At 35.0% G+C, this 16,152-nt stretch overlaps 2 protein-coding genes and 1 long non-coding RNA gene across 3 annotated transcripts; 1 reads left to right on the top strand and 2 right to left on the bottom strand.

The window, feature by feature from the left end:
- Positions 1 to 1,050: 1,050 nt before the first annotated feature.
- Positions 1,051 to 2,136, top strand: LOC145204544 (uncharacterized). The gene is made up of 4 exons (XR_013853497.1): positions 1,051 to 1,239; positions 1,381 to 1,430; positions 1,538 to 1,622; positions 2,001 to 2,136. It is a non-coding gene; the product is annotated as an uncharacterized LOC145204544 (long non-coding RNA).
- A 1,527-nt stretch (positions 2,137 to 3,663) lies between these two features.
- On the bottom strand, positions 3,664 to 8,797 carry LOC145204543 (uncharacterized). The gene is made up of 7 exons (XM_080077139.1): positions 8,384 to 8,797; positions 8,089 to 8,128; positions 6,491 to 7,795; positions 6,114 to 6,194; positions 5,467 to 5,711; positions 4,885 to 5,037; positions 3,664 to 4,228 (listed from the first exon to the last, which is right to left on the bottom strand). Exons 1-7 carry the CDS (start codon positions 8,396 to 8,398, stop codon positions 4,175 to 4,177), a joined length of 1,893 nt encoding a protein of 630 aa, XP_079933265.1. The 5' UTR covers positions 8,399 to 8,797; the 3' UTR covers positions 3,664 to 4,174.
- Positions 8,798 to 8,980: 183 nt separating this feature from the next.
- Positions 8,981 to 15,872, bottom strand: LOC145204539 (uncharacterized). Its single transcript, XM_080077129.1, has 17 exons — positions 15,607 to 15,872; positions 15,410 to 15,499; positions 14,847 to 15,343; positions 14,723 to 14,777; positions 14,472 to 14,659; positions 14,008 to 14,078; positions 13,870 to 13,934; positions 13,671 to 13,809; positions 13,411 to 13,529; positions 13,148 to 13,351; positions 12,762 to 12,890; positions 12,308 to 12,441; positions 11,917 to 11,998; positions 11,745 to 11,857; positions 10,776 to 10,984; positions 10,183 to 10,299; positions 8,981 to 9,665 (listed from the first exon to the last, which is right to left on the bottom strand). The coding sequence occupies exons 1-17, from the start codon at positions 15,758 to 15,760 to the stop codon at positions 9,530 to 9,532; spliced, it is 2,502 nt and encodes an 833-aa protein (XP_079933255.1). The 5' UTR covers positions 15,761 to 15,872; the 3' UTR covers positions 8,981 to 9,529.
- Positions 15,873 to 16,152: the final 280 nt, after the last annotated feature.

Here is a 16,152-nt window from a genome sequence, read left to right as displayed (position 1 = left end):
CAAAGTTGCTACCACAAGTAGGCTGATGTAGAGCTTGTTCATACTGATAATTTTCACGAAGACGACTGGAGTAGATGTATATAACGATAGTTGTCTGCTGATATCTGACAGCTCGCTACAGAAACGCTTATATAGCACCACTCTGTTGGACTTCCTCTTGAATCTCTTGAAACTTTGGTTCAACAATAGGAATTGATTCTTTCAGACAATTGCCAGAAAAATTTAAGTGGCAAAAATTCAACAAAATTCCGTATTTGTCCTTGAACTATTTTTATTATAACCTCCTGTTATCTGAATGGTCCTGCTTTTCAAGGTAGATCACAATAGATCAATTCAAAAAACGTATGCACGAACACCCAATAGAACATCGATGAAAGAAGAAAACCCAGGCAAGTAATCCTTCCATTATATTCTTTCAAGTTCAGTTTCCAAGTTCATTGATTTTGCAGTCACGTTTTAGAATTTCCCCAAAAAACCTGCCAACTTTTAGTCGATCATATCCAAAGCTTTATCTAATTCAAAATACACCTAAATACTATAAAACCGATGCATTGATTTGTCCGCCAAATTACATTTTATTCTCATATCTTATAAGCAAATAAATACTTTAAATCAAACAAGGCCATAAAACGCGTTCTTTTTTGACAAATATCATTGTCGCGTCATAAAAAAATGGGCATCAACTTCCATTTTGCAAAATCTACCAGTTTAACAAGTTTGCAGGTTTTTTGGGAAATTCTAAAACGTGACTGCAAAATCAACTTGGAAACTTGAAAGAATATAATGGAAGGATTACTTCCCCGGGCTTTCTTCTTTCATCGATGTTCTATTGGGTGTTCGTGCATACGTTTTTTGAATTGATCTATTGTGATCTACGTTGAAAAGCAGGGTCATTCAGATAACAGGATGTTATAATAAAAGGAGTTCAAGGACAACTACGGAATTTTGTTGAATTTTTGCCACTTAAATTTTTCTGGCAATTGTCTGAACGAATTAATTCCTATTGTTTAACCAATGTTTCAAGAAATCCAAGAGGAAGTCTGAAAGAGTGGTGCTATATAAACGTTTCTGTAGCGAGCTGTTAGATATCAGCAGACAACTATCGGCATATACATCTACTCCAGTCGTCTTCGTGAAAATTATCAGTATGAACAAGCTCTACATCAGCCTACTTGTTGTAGCAACTTTGCTTTTGTCCAGTACAGAAGCGGGATTTTTTAGCAGACTGATAAATCACAAGTAAGTAGAAATTTGTTTTGAAATGATGTTTTAGAACCCTTGGTTATATGGATTTAATTGTGATTAAAATAAAAAGAGAAAAAAATCGAATGAAATTAGATTTGTAAAATAAGATTTTCGCGGATTTTGATCACTTTTCAGGCAAGGTGGAAGCGGTGGCAGCGAGCCAGGAAAATCAGATGAAATGTATCGTAAGTCGATTTGTTTCATTGAAATAAAAGCTGTAATTGGTGAAGTTAAAAAAGTTTACCAAACACAACATTTGGGTGAAAAAATAGAATCTGTGTTTCATCTGTAGCTATAATGGACGAAGCAATGGAAAAAGCGATGATTTTTGACATGTTACTGGACGAGCTGTACAAACGTACCATGTAAAATGCTTGGTAAGTCTATTGATTTAATTTCTTTTTTAGGAAAGAAATGAAACTAACAAGATTAATTTGATTTGACGCAGTATAACTTAGATGTTTAACAAAGCTTTATCGAAACTAAGTTGTGTATCTTTTAAACAAAAACAATTCCAAACAAATATTTTTATTTATGCAAATAAGTCTTTTAATTAGTTAATTCTGAAAACACTGGTTTTATTAATAGGTTATTTAAACATACTTTACCAAGTCTAGCACCGATATTTTTTTATTAAAGTGTTTGCGGAAGTAACATTTGCCCTCAAAGTTCCAACGTAAATTCAGCACATCAGTTGAAAAATATCACTTCACATAAGAACTATTGCTTAGGTTTAAACACTCGCTTATTTCTAGTTTCAGCAAAAATGGAATAGAAAACAGGAATCGTGAACAGTATTTTCGTTTTCCACATTGCACGGAATAAATTCAGATAACAGCTGCATTGTTGTGATGTTCATGTGTTTAGGCCAGATATGTCCAAGTTGCGGCCCCCGGTGTCATTTTAGAAGGCCCGCGGCTATTGTTTCAAATTTTGTTGCGTAGCCCCACCATAATTTTAATTAAGGTTTCGGGCTGTGATGACTTCACACAAAAGCTCCATGAATCTTACTTTGGAAAACAAAACCACGCTTTACAGCCGTATATTGGTGTTCTAATTCTTCGGTTAAAAACATAGCAAAAAAACGTTATTCCGTGGGCATCTTTACCTGGTAAAAATTCGCCCATTAAAAAAAGTATGGACACCCCTAGTTAAGGCAAAAAATGTCGAAAGAATCAATAAGCTTGGTAGTCAAAAAATGAACAAAAGATAACTCAAAGATGGTCGAAGGTAATCAAACTAGAGTTGTTAGTCGAGTCTGACTTTGGGGTTTGGGTTCAGGCTTTACTTTAAATCAATAAAAAATCCTGGCTGGATTCGGGCCTCACTTCACACTCTGCCTCATTTATGTCGCCATTTCACTAACTTTCGGGCCTAATGTGGGCTTCAGTTTTAAACAAATCGGTCCAGACTCGCTGTTACTTCTGACGCAAACAAACGTCTCGAGTTTCGGTTTCAAACGTTTTGCCATATTCAGTAAATATATATGTATAAAAAAAGCAGTTCTTCCACGAAAAAAACAAAGAAAATGACTGTTTTGCGTTTTTTTACACATGTTAAAAGCCAACGCGTACTTTTGAAAATGTATTTAGATCATATTTGCTATAGCGCGTTCAGCCATTGTGCAGAATAGTGGCCTTCACCTTTTTGCGCTCCATAACGTTTTCAACGTTGCGCAGCTATTTTGTCTTGGTAATATTGTTCAGTTGTATCGTTATGTTGTGTTCACTAAGCAAACTAAACTCAAATAAAATTTTTGTCACCATAGGCGCCGTTTAGGCGGTGGCGGGCGCGCCGCCACCTTGGGTTTTTAAAGCACGGTGGCGGCCCCCGTGGATATTTTGGTTAGTTTGTTGCTGTAACGTACGGAATATCGTCAAATCGGAAGACAATTTTGAACAATTTAGCTTTTAAACATACGTGCTGGCGATACAGCAGCAAAACGTGCCTCCAAACTGCAAACAGTTTTGGTTAGTGCCTAATTGTTTATGACGTCAAACAAACGTTGGGTCATTGTTGTGTGTAAATGTGTTGTAATAAATAGTTAACCTTGACAAAACATTTTCTTAAAATTGCTAAGCCAATGATAAACGTTACAGCAACGTGTTGAAAATGCCAACTTAAAATTATTTAAAACATCGATTGTGACGAACGTTGCATTCTATGGAAAGTTTGTGGCTTTCAATTTGAGTTCTTGTAGTTGCACGCATTAGTGACGTCATATTTTATGTCCGCCACCTTGCATTTTTGTAAAACTCGGCGCCTATGATTGTCACGCTTTCTGAAGATAACAAGGCAAAAACGTTGCAATTTTTTTGTCCATTTATTTCTATGCTCGGTGGGCAGGCAGTCCGCCGTCGAGCTGCCTGTTTTTTTTGCAAATTCGCTACAACCTCTTTGTAAGTAAAATTTACAAAATTGCTCACAAAAATTTCTATTTGTACAAAGATGTAAGACGCACTATATAAAATTAAAAAAGCATCGAACACAATAATTTTCGTTCAATTACAAACGTTTTAAATCTAAATGGAACAATATGTCTGTTTAAAAAGCATAATTTCACAAGTAACCAAAGCCACAACAGAACAAACAGCTTAAAATACAGTGGACCACTTCATATTGAACATTTCAGGTTGGCAAATAGGTTGTAAATTCAACGTGTATGTCTGCTTACTGATTGGAATAAGACAATAGTAAGATAAGGGCCTCTTTCTAATCGGTGTATATTTTAGCCCTAAACGCATTTATCTTTGATTAAAATATCTTATTGCAAGGTTGTCATTAGAGAGGAAATTTAATTGGCACAGGTAGATAACCAAAAAGGCAGGTTGCCTATAAACACACATGATCAAGCAAGCACATGGCACTCATTTACAAAAAAGCTAAAACAAATAAAGAATAAGTTGTTGGTTGCTGTGATACAAAGCTATTACTTTCCTTGGGAAATGGAACCAGTATGTTTCATGGCCAAGCCAAGTGCTCTCTGCAACATAAAACATGTTTTTAGATTTACCAAGCATATGCTGGTTGTTTGAATTCAAACATTTATTTAGCACATGTCAATTTCTGACCTAAAAGAGTCACTAAAGTAATATAAAACTCAAGTTGAAGTCAAATTAGTTGCATTAAAAAGCATTTACTATATACAACTCTTTGGATGGTGTTATTTAAGCAAATTTAGAGTTTATGTGGCTATACCAGCCTTAACTAGGGGTCATCTACCCCTGGCTTGCGTGTCTGGCTTGGCACACGGCATGATTTTTCATAGCACTCCAACCGATTTGCCTGTTTATGGTTATGTTGAAGTACAGTTTTTTAACATGCTATTGTCTTATAATCCAGCCTACACGCACAAAACACTCAGCTTTCTGCTTAATTAAGATCAACTGGCAAAAACCACTATGACCCACAAAAATATTGGCATGTAAAGCCATTGCCACGTGGAAATAAGTAAATCGGCAGGCGCCGCTTGAAAGGTTGCCAACCCTTGGGCCATACAATCTGGACAAAATACACAAACACAGTGGTTGTTTTTTCCTAAATACTTGAAGGCTCTATGTCTAGCTAAATATGTTTATACTCCTTAAGTAATTATACAAGTGTTTAAAATAGCAGGAGTAATTGGGTGTTTGAACTTACTGCTAATTGGGCATTCTGGTTTTGTTTTTTAGACTTTTCTGGAGGAGGTTCTTTCAATTCACTCCCCATCATTTCAATTTTCTGTTGGCATCGGTTTAACGAACTGGGTTGGTAGGTTTCGAGCTCATGATAGCTCAGATTAAGGCTGTTGATCTGAAAAGATTTTTATTTGTTAAAGGTTGCATTAAAACAGTGATCAGTTATCAGTTAAGTAGACTGCGTTTTACACATTTGTTTCATTTCACACGAGCAAACACTTTTTCCACTAGTAACACTTAAATTGCTTGAAATTCTTTGTACCCATTGTAATCAACAACTGACAAATACTAATAACAAAACACAAACCATCAATTACCATACTTAAATTTCCGAATTTACAAATACGCCCAAAAAGACTGTTTTTGACTAATTTTGACACAGTGTAGTGCCTTAAAATGTCAGCTTTCAACAAACTACTAAAACAAGTTTCCTACAATACGCTGGTTATGGATGCTCTTAACCAAAAAACATTCCAACTAACATTTGTAAAATGTTTTGCCTTTCGGTGTTGCCGAAGTGTAATGCAAAAAAAAATTAACTTACCCTTCCTCTCATAACTCGAATGCCTTCGCAAATTCGCTCAAGGGATTGTTCAGTAACTTTGCAGTAAAGAAGGTTGACTCTGTTGATCAAACGACCAACTCTCGATATGAACTGACCTAATGCATGAGAAGCACTGACAGTGGCTTGTACATCAACCAAGTCAATTTCATCAGCACAGTTTGCTGAGAAAAGGTCTTTGATGTCGCTTGAACATTCAAGCAAGTCGATCAAAACGTCCATCCAACCTATTAAAAAAAACCAATGTAAGCTGCAGGCAGTGCACACTGTTTTCACCTATAAGGTCTCATCAGTGCAGCTGGTGACAAGACATACGCAGTGTTGGCTAATGCAGCTATGTAACAGCACTCCAGTTTGTTGAGTAACAGACTGACAAACCATGCCTTACCATTACTGTTCGATGCCACAGCCCACAACTGAGTATAAATCACATAGGAAAGTTGTTCGTAATGGCCAAGAAACTGCAAGGTGATTTTAAAATATATAGGCTGTTGCTACCAGGCATAATATCAACAATATAATCGCCACAATAGCTCTGCAAAGTGATTTACAAATATATTGAGGTACCTAATTAGATTCATGTTACAATTCAATAAAAGTGATTATATTGGTATTTCAAAATAGCTTACGTGCATTTTGTCCCCTCTGTTTATCAATTGACACAGTCTCGAAAAAACCCAGCAGACAGTCACGAAAATGCCTTTGTTTCTCTGAAAATAGAACAAAGAATTTGTTAGTCAAGGCATGGGAAATTCAAACACCATTTAATTTTTTGTGATGACATTGCTGCATAACAAATTATACCCCACATCCCTATAATTTGGGTGGGTATATCATATGTAAGAAAACAAAGGGTGACCTAAAGTTAAAATTGATTGTTACAATGTGAATACGACGTCACCTTAGAATAAACAATACACACAATGGTATTTGGGTAATCCTTTCTGTTTTAATCGATTAAAAAAAAACTCAATAGGAATAAATTAAGTTAGTGTCATAACCTGACCTGTTTTGACCTTGCGTCCCTCACCGAGCAAAATCCCACACATAAACAGTCTGACCATTCCATAATAGTCAGTGGCCAGGTCTTTCATCACGGACTTAAACTCATCTAATGGCATGTACTTACAAATGTACAGGGCAGCAAACCACTCTTGGAATATATGATGAATAAATGTCATGATTTGTTTCCCATCAAACAGCCTACGTTTGGCAAAACCTGGATTACAAGCAATGGGCACTCCCAAATTGTGCATGACCTCCATATCAAGGCCCACTGCTTCAAAATGAGAAAGATGCAGTATAACTTCTTTTTCTTTCTGGGCAGTGTATGCCATTTTGCCAATTTGTTCAACAAGTGCCTCTATCGGTGGGCCAGTGTGGTCCAAGACGTAGCTAATATTCTTGGTGACTGATTCAAACACGCTTGTCACTGACATGACTTGTTTAAAACCGTCGTTCATTCCAACATAGGCAGTAATCTGCGCAATCAAGGGTGTGTTGCAAAGATCTACCAAATGAGGAGCAATGCCCTTTAAAACTGCCCACAACTGCTTATCTGCTCCATTCATGTAAAAGTAAAAAAATGTCTGAATTTCTGCAAAGGGAATCTGCTGAGAGAAAATTCTTGTATCTGGCATTAGTTCTTCAGGCATGGAAAAAGTGAAGTAGCACTCAGAGGTACAGACTAGCAGAGCATCGGGAAAAAACTTTTTGTAGCATAAATTTGTGATGATTTGCTGCATTGGAAGTTTGGCATAATAGGGAGCACTGATTGGTTTCACTTTGTCAATGGTTTTTCTGTCATAACCCTCAAGTACGATGGCAACTTTATCCTGATTGCGAAACACCCATTGAAATCCGTGTTCTCTTGTTTTCTCATCATACGTTTTTGCAACTTCGTCAATTATGAGCTGCTTTACTGAAAGATTCTGTGTGTAATCAAGGTGGAGAAGCCGCAAATGAAAAACCATCACTTTTCCTGTTATTACAGTTTGTGAAAGAGTGGACAACTTGCCAGTGCCAGGTGCACCAACTACAGCCAAAAACTTGTGTTGCTTAAGTGTTTTTACTTGGTCAATGTCATTTTTCGGGATTATTTTTGGTCTTTTCTGTGAGTCAGCTCTATTTTCATCATATTTTTCCATAATTTTGTTCTCAGCTTGGGCTCTTGCTTTGACTTTGTTGAACTGTTCGACAACCTCTTTTTCTCGTTCGGCCCTTTTCTTCATTAATCCGTCTAAATCACTTACTCCAAGACGTTGCATTTCTTCTTGCACATCTTGCAACATTCCAAGCAGGGCATTGTTACCTAAAAAGCATTACAATGTTTGGAAGGTTTTAACATGCAGAATAAAAGAATAGGAACATGAAAGTTTAGTGGTTTTAATTGGTGTTCATTTTTACAAAAAGATCCGGTTAACAGTCAAGTCCAAAAAGCGGGACAAAATTTCTGTGTAATTATTGTATGCTGTATCCCTCGTTTCAAGAAATAACTGAACAATGATATGTCTACAAAACTTTTTTGTGCCAACAGCAGTCATAAACTTTAACAGTACCACATATGTGGTTCTTAAATGCTTAACTTTACTTGTTAAAACTTACCACTACACCTTGCTGGCCCTTCAGATGTCCCAAGAGCATTCTGTAAAATAATAACAATATTTTTACAAACTTATTCTTAGCAAAGCAATCAAACCATCTCAATTTATGTTAATCTGCCTTTTCGAGGAGTGAACATTATTGAAAAACTGTTTACAAAATGCACTACTTCACACAAATTAAACCTTTTTTGATTCTTTCCCAAATTATAATGAACCAAATACACTAAAGACAGTAATTAGTTGTACATAAATCATTTCAAAAAAAAATACAAAAATATGTTATATTTTTTCTTTACCTCTCTTATTTCCATCTTTAGGCTTTTCTAAAGTTGCTAATTAACCGAAGTAAGGCTATACAAACAACTCAATTTGTTTCCTCGATTAGAAAATAGAATATTCAGCTTAACATTGAGCAGAAACAGAAATCTTGCCAAAATTCCGGAACTTGTTTTGTTTACTTTTCGACAAGGCCACTTAACAGCATGGAGAATGTTGAATGTTTACTTTAAAGCTGTACTTGCCTTGTAAATTTGAAACAGATTCTTCTCATCAAGTTGCAACACAAATCCTCTTTTTAACTTTAGATATACTTACATTTATTGTACTGGTATAATTTTATGCTAGGATTATTTAATCGCTGATTAGTTACCCCGACCACCTTCACAAGGTTGCAGGTTCGTATCCCGTCTTGACCACTGGTGTTGTACTTTTACGGGGTTCGAACCCAAAATGTGTGTTTTCCTGGGCAAAAAACTTTAATGAGTGGAACTTAATGGGCCACCAACAACACCAAGTCCAACTTTTTAAGAAGTATTAAACAGACTAAACCCTAACATCCTTGAGTTTTTTGTTTATTTTCGCTACGTTTCCACTGAACATATCTTTGCCACACAGCATGTAGGTAACGTTTATTGCAACAAAAATAACGAACCATGTTTGGTTTGTCAAACGTTGCAGGAAAAGAAATGCGTGACAAAAAACAAAATCAAATACAGTGTTTTTTATTTGCTTGTCGTCAAGACGTATAAAAGAGAAAAAACGAATGTGCTTACGGAACTGAAAATAGCAGCGTAAACATAACGGATCTTGATCAAGCAATTGTGTAGTCATATATTGCATTCAAGGCAAATTCGCACCCAAAACTGTTTTCTTAAAGTCTACAGTCTAGTAAAGTACACAATGGGCATACAAATTAGCTACGCATATATTACTTGGCAAGAGAAGATGTAAAAAACACTGTTTAACATCGTAACGAGCAACCTTTATTCAGTCAATCGACTTTTTAGCTGTTGAAATTTGTTGGCCTCAAAACTTTTCATCACGATTATTAGCACCAAGCTGGCTGTGTGGCCTGTATTACGCTTATTTAGTGGCGCACAATTCACAAAGGCACCAAGACAGCAAGGTAGTATCTTCAAGTTTGCGCAAACATTTGTGTCATGTCACGAGTTAACTAAGTTGTGAGTCCTGCATTCGTCGAGTATTTTATGAACGGAAAGCAGTTTCTCCAAACCAACCCGTAATTGATTTTGATCATTGTCGTTGTACACGCACTGTTGAACGAGTTCCGGGCGAAGACTGTAAACAAAAGGGTTTTGTTGAGTTCAAAATGACAAAAATAGCTACAACCAAGTTCATGGTGTTTAAAATGTGTCTTAGCATACACTCATGCGACTGCATTACAGATTTTCTTTTGCGGTGAAAATTGGCAAGTAATTGTAGTCTCCAAGATAGCCGAGTGGTTTCTAATCCTATCTTGGTCACTTGTATTTTCCCGCGTAAGACACTTTAAACAGCAATGTCAAAGCCACCATTATTTTAACTCTATCAGTTACAAAAAGTGTTAACAGACTGGCAATAAAATAGAAAGCCCCGAGGGCGGACTGATTATGAACACAACGCATTGAGGCAAACAAAACAAAAGCTCAGATTGAAAAAAAAAACATTCTGCTGGAACCAATCAGGCAACTCAATGCTAATCAGAAAAACAAAGAATCATTTTAAACTAATTACATACAAGTGTGTGAGCCTGTCCCTACTTTCTCCTTAACGCTAGATTGATATAAAAAATGATTTGCAATAATGTACAACTTACCATTCGACTTCTGTGCTGAGGGAAAATGCCTGACAAGTTGTCCACATGCTTTGTAATAAATCCAAACAGTGAGAAGGTGGCGGTTGGTGCCCCTGGCCATTACAGGCGTTGAGAATTCTGTAGCAAGGTAATAAAACAGTGTTGTAAATAAGTAGGACAACTGATTATCCTATCACATGATGTATGACTACATAAAGGTAGAGCCCAACGGTTGGTTAAGTTTTATTGTGCTGTTCACAAAATTGAACTCATTGCTGAGTCAGCAGCCCTTAGCACACGTAGTGATTTATAAGGCACACCAAACAATTTGCTAGTTTACATTCAAGTACTTTTTGATAAAATCTAAACCATTCATTACTTGATGTTTGTTTTTTGCTTATAGTTCAACCTATCTGCAAAATCTATCTGCATTTTGGTTGCAATTCAAATCAGCTGGCACAAACCACTATTACACAAAAGTTGGCACTGGAAGCCATTTTGACACAAGTAAATTGGCATGTGACATAAAAAAGTTAGGTGACATCAGCCAAAGAGTGTTCTGTTCACAGCCTAAACATTTATGCACAACTGCTAAATTTGATACAAAAACATACCTTTCCAAGGACAGATACAATCCTTCAATTAATTGCAAAAACAGAGGCAGCACTCCCATTGACATTTCCCTGCTTGGGATATCAACATCAATATTAGATGACATCATCTGTTCTTTAATCTCTGGAGGTGATTGGTTAAACAAACTTGATGTCATAAACGAGAGGCTTTTGAGAATGGCTACAGTATGACTGACAATACAAGTCCACACCTAAATGTTAAAAGGGGTTAATTTGATTCAATGCATAGTCAACAGCCCAGTTGATTGCATGATCCATTAAATTGCATGGGGAATTGTAAATCCAAATTCTAGCCATTTGTTAAATTTGATAACATTGTATTTATCTGTATATTAAAGCAGCAAAGTCATTACAAATTCACATCTAAACGACAGTTTCAGTAATGAATTAAAACCATCAATAGCATGGCTTAATCTGATGATCACTATTTGCCGCTTTCAACCAATATTCAGTTGGGTTAACTGTTTTAAAATTCATGCTGTATTTATTTGATTGTAATCCGCGGTTTTTCACCCTTCAGTTTGTGCGCTTACAGTCGAGGGTGGCTTTTTAGTATCATACCGATATTATTTCGACACCAATGCTTTTTGTTTTATTTCACATTCAAATACTTTTGCATGTTGTCTTTACACATCAACATACACTCTGTTGGGTATAATTAATTTTATGACTAACAATTGTTAACAAATAGTTGTACTCTGTAGCAACAGGAAGAAGTGTCATGAAATAATAGTTTCTATCATCACACCATGTGGCTTACACTATTTTTTGACACCTTAACATGCCGCTTACAATCGAGGACAGCTTATAATTGAGGGCGGTTTACAATCAAGCAAATACAGCATCTATGTAATCAACCATTTACGGTTCATTCAAAACAAAAATGTGTATACAAATCATATGTCAAACATATTTTCAAAACTAATAGGTATGACAATCTTATAACAATACCTGATCAAGCACTTGCCAAAACACTGTGTTGTTGATATCTTCACAATTTTCTGATGTCATATCACATGATGAAGGTATAGAGTCCACAGAACTCACAGTACTTGATACTTCATCTGTTAAAGCATTGTGAGATATCAAAAACTATACAAAACAATTCAAGAATTTTTTTCACCTTCGTATTGTGTAGCTTCTGTGCAAGGTTGAATAGTTGACAATATATCTGTGTCATTGTTTTTCTTTGGTTCACTCAGGTTCTACGCAGAAAAATAGTTCAATAGCCATGTTATGTATATTATCAGTGCCCATTATTATTAATATGAAGTATAAACTAAACTGTCAAAATTTCCTAAAGGTTAGAATAACAGCACAAAACATATGTCCTACCACTACAAACACAAAAAATGTTTTTTTACATATTTATACTTGGGCAAGGCTGTATTAGCAATTACTTTTATTTGCAGCAAGGTTGAATAAAGTTGTGTGCAAAATACTTTTTTCATGTGATATTAAACATAGTACCAATTCATTGCTTGTTGTAAAATAGTGAAATTGTAAGAGTCTACCTTTAATCGATCCTGCAGACACCTTAGAGAATGTTGAATTTTTTTATGAGGATTTCTTCGAGAAACTAATGCTGAAAGAAGTTGAACGGCTGAGGTAAGGAAGCTTGTTTCATGCTGGACTGATTGTGAGGTATCTGAAAATTAAAAATTAAAGTAATTTGTTGGTACTTTAAAAATAAAATTAATGAAGAAAATGATGCAAAATATAGTTGTCTTCTAGTAATACCAAATAGTAGTTAATAAAAATATACAAGTAAACTCTAAAAGTAAAACATTAAACACAAATTTAAAACTTAGTTTATTTTTGGTAATAAATGTAAGGTTTAAAAAAATATACCATATTTGGATTATGTTTATGGTGTGCAACCTCCGTACATATGTACACACTATTGTTAGGAATGTTACTGGCACAAAAATATGGTGTTAAAGCCATTAGAAATACAAATGTGAATGCCTTTTTTTTTTTTTTTGGTTGACAATGCTGCGGAATTGATTAACGCATCACAGTGCACAGATGCAAGACGATCAACTCCAATCATATTAAACACTGCGATCCAATGCTTTTTGATACAACGCAAAACATCTGAAACAAAAATACAACAATGACCTAATAATAATTTTTTAACAATGGCCTTATAAATTTTACATAGTTTTTAACAGACAAAATAACAATCATTCAGAAAACTTTTATTGGTAATTTTAATTTACATACAACAGTCAAAGTACTAAGCACTGTAATAACAAGCAATAATCGGTATGGTTTCTACAAGGTAAAAACCTATTTTTTATCAAACTGATGAACTAATTGATAAATTTTTCAAACAATATTTACGCTCCTACCCAAAAATGACCAAGGTGGTTTTATGTAGACAACTTCTTTCCATAGCTCTGCACCGAAAGCCATTTCCATTTCAGATTCAAGGACAGAAGACAAGGCAGTACATAGCATTTCCTTTGCTTGTGCTAATGTTGTTATCTCCGAACTATCATTGCTTGTATCATGAAAATCTTCTATTGTTTGTGATACAGGTTGTTTTTTTACATCTGAAGAGGTGTAAAATTTACCGTTTCGCTATCTTAGCTTATTTTGTATTATTGCTTACTGATATTTTTTGCTTGATCTACAAAGCATGAAGGGCTTTCTTGATTGTCAAAATGAGGATTTGGGTCTTTACAGATTGCAGATATGCCCTCTTTTAATGATTGAAAACATGAATATGTCCTAAAAAACAGAAGCATTACACAATTTCAACAATTAAACCACTAAACTTGTATTTTTTATGAAAAAAAATCAAATCTCCAAGCATATGTCCTTCATGGATAAAAAAGACAAGAATAAAAATTAGGGATATTGTTTGAAAACCTGAAATCGCTGACAAGAGCTTTATTGCATAGATTTTTGTCATGAGTATACAGAAACGTTGCATGTTGGCCTTTGAGACGCTTAAAAAAGTAGCAACATTGCAAAATTCTGTCATCATTGTTTTCTGGTGCTAAGCCCTCTAAATAAAAAAAATAACATTGTTATAAAAAACAAACAATAATGGTGAAATAAGTCATACCAACTATAGTAGCAGCTTCCATAATGGTCTGACCTCTAATGCCAAGCTTCTTGGATGAGAAGTGTCTACAAATATACAAACAAAATAAATATAGAGTAACAGTTATGTTTCTGATTATCAGTTAAGTATTTTTTTTACCTGTTTAACCATGCAACAGCTTTTCTAGCTTTTGGTAATGTGTTCTTGTTGCTTTTCAACCCATCTAGCTCCTGCAAAAAAAAAGAATGTTTCTGTTCACAATAATAACCAAAAAAAAAATCGCATATTTATGTAGTACCAACAGGATACATTTTGCACTTAAATTTAAGTTTTAACATGTAGGGGGGCGTTCAGTTCAGCAATAAGTCAAACGGGTCCAAAACTTACAGCATGTAACTTCCGATAGCAGTTTTTTATTTGCGCAAATTTAAATAAATTTTAACATCATTTTCTTCACCAAAATAAGGGAACAAACCAACTATAGAAATATCACAAAGACATTTGCAACTCACATACTTGCAATACACACACATAACAACATTTTCATTTTTGCTGCCTAGTGTAGTGTTCTGTACTAATCTGTACCGTTTAAAGCGTAGAATTAAAATTCATACAATACATACCTGGAGCACAACCCACGGTACAACAACAACTGCACGTCGAAAATGTCCTTCGGGCAGTGGATACCACTCAATAATATCATTGATATCTTGAAGGCCATTTTTATGCAGGAACACATTGGTATCCACAACAATAAAAATGATTGCTGATTGAGTTGGAAGACTTGAAACTGATTCGACTACAGCATCATCTAAATAACAACACTAATTGTGGGTTTCATGAGATTAAACAGAAATACAATGATAACACTAACCACTGCACATTGATATATCAGCCATTTCAACATCGTCTGAAATATTATGATTGATCTGAAACCAAAAAAGTGTATAATTGTTCTTGTAAATTATGGCAATCCAGAACTTTTGTATATTTTTTACCTTTTTAGGACTGGATTGTTCAGTTGGCATAGGAGCTTTAGGGGCTGGAGGTATGGGCTTGTTTTTTAAAACATTCAGCCTACTTTGTACCTGGGATTTTACTAAACTGAACTTAACCTTATCTTGCATTATTTTACCCTTCTTGATACTAGCTCCTTTGATGGCATAGGCTACACTGCTTAAATTGTTCACTTTATGGTCCCTTTTCTGACTTTTTGTAGGCACTTTGGGTGCTTTATTAATTGCAGTTTGTTTTTTGGAAGCAAGGTTGGGTCGCTTCGGTGAGGTCAGTGGCAAATTGTTCTTTGGTCCTTCGGCCTTTCTTTTGCTGCCTTTTGCACTGGTACAGGCAGTTTTAATTGATGGAATATTAATTTTTTTGCCTGACGTTGATGCTTGACCTACCAAACCTTTCTTTTTCGAAGGCTTTAAAAACTTTTCTGGCATCATTCTGTGTTTTGCAGCAACAATGGGAGTTTTTTTAACAGGTCCACATCCTAAAAACATAAAAGCAGTTTCAATTTGTTTATTTTTGGAGTAACACAAAATCCAGGTGATTCTACCTTTTGTAGGAACTTTGCCTGTAGTTTTTTCAGGTGATGGCTTCAATTTTGAAGCTGGTTTCAGTTTTGTTCTTGACTTACTTGATGAATCTACATGAACAAAATTTTTCTTCAAATAAAAACATTATTACACACTATTTTTTAAAATATTTTCCACTATGACTAAGATATATATTTTTAGTAAATTTTTGCATTACCTTCAGGATTTGGAAATGTCCATGATGACTTCCCACTAACAGTATTAAAGTAGAAAACACGATCCTTGTGTTTTGTAGAAAACTGAACAATCCAATTTTCGGGAAGATCTTTTTGTATTTTTCGTAACGCCTTGTCTTTTACAATGCCCTCCATGTCATTCTTCACTGATTTTTTCCCTTTGAGAACGTTTTTCTATTGGATGGCAACATACTTTCTAAACTGCAGCCGACTCAAGTCGTTGTTATTATTGATTATTGTGACGCAAACCAAGAAAGCTTTATTTTGGGGTATTCCCCTGTAAGCCATGTTTCACATAATTTTTATCAAACGTAAATATTACCTGATAAAAAGTAGTAAAACAACAAATGCTTTTCTGCATTAGCATTGTTTTTTTATTAAAAAGGGAGTAAACTTATATATGTCAAAAACAAGCGCTTTAAAAGGTTGTGGTGTATTTGACTTTTGCTGTTCAAAAAAAATTTTTTTTCAACTTAACTCAAATACCAAAACTAAACCCCAGTACTTATTTCAAAAGTAAAAAGGCA

This window comes from Phallusia mammillata, chromosome 8 (genome assembly GCF_965637545.1).
Source record: "Phallusia mammillata chromosome 8, kaPhaMamm4.hap1.1, whole genome shotgun sequence".
Lineage (NCBI taxonomy): Eukaryota > Metazoa > Chordata > Ascidiacea > Phlebobranchia > Ascidiidae > Phallusia > Phallusia mammillata.
The sequence above is the reverse complement of the archived record's forward strand: the minus strand, read 5'-3'. Positions and strand labels throughout refer to the sequence as shown.

Coding starts and splice junctions, on each gene's coding strand:
- LOC145204543 (XM_080077139.1), bottom strand. Junction 6,195..6,490: donor GGGACGCAAGGTCAAAACAG/GTCAGGTTATGA, acceptor TTCTATTTTCAG/AGAAACAAAGGCATTTTCGT. Junction 5,038..5,466: donor TTCGAGTTATGAGAGGAAGG/GTAAGTTAATTT, acceptor AAATCTTTTCAG/ATCAACAGCCTTAATCTGAG.
- LOC145204539 (XM_080077129.1), bottom strand. CDS start 15,760: ATGGAGGGCATTGTAAAAGACAAGGCGTTACGAAAAATACAAAAAGAT. Junction 15,500..15,606: donor GACATTTCCAAATCCTGAAG/GTAATGCAAAAA, acceptor TTGTTCATGTAG/ATTCATCAAGTAAGTCAAGA. Junction 14,079..14,471: donor TACCGTGGGTTGTGCTCCAG/GTATGTATTGTA, acceptor TTTTTTTTGCAG/GAGCTAGATGGGTTGAAAAG.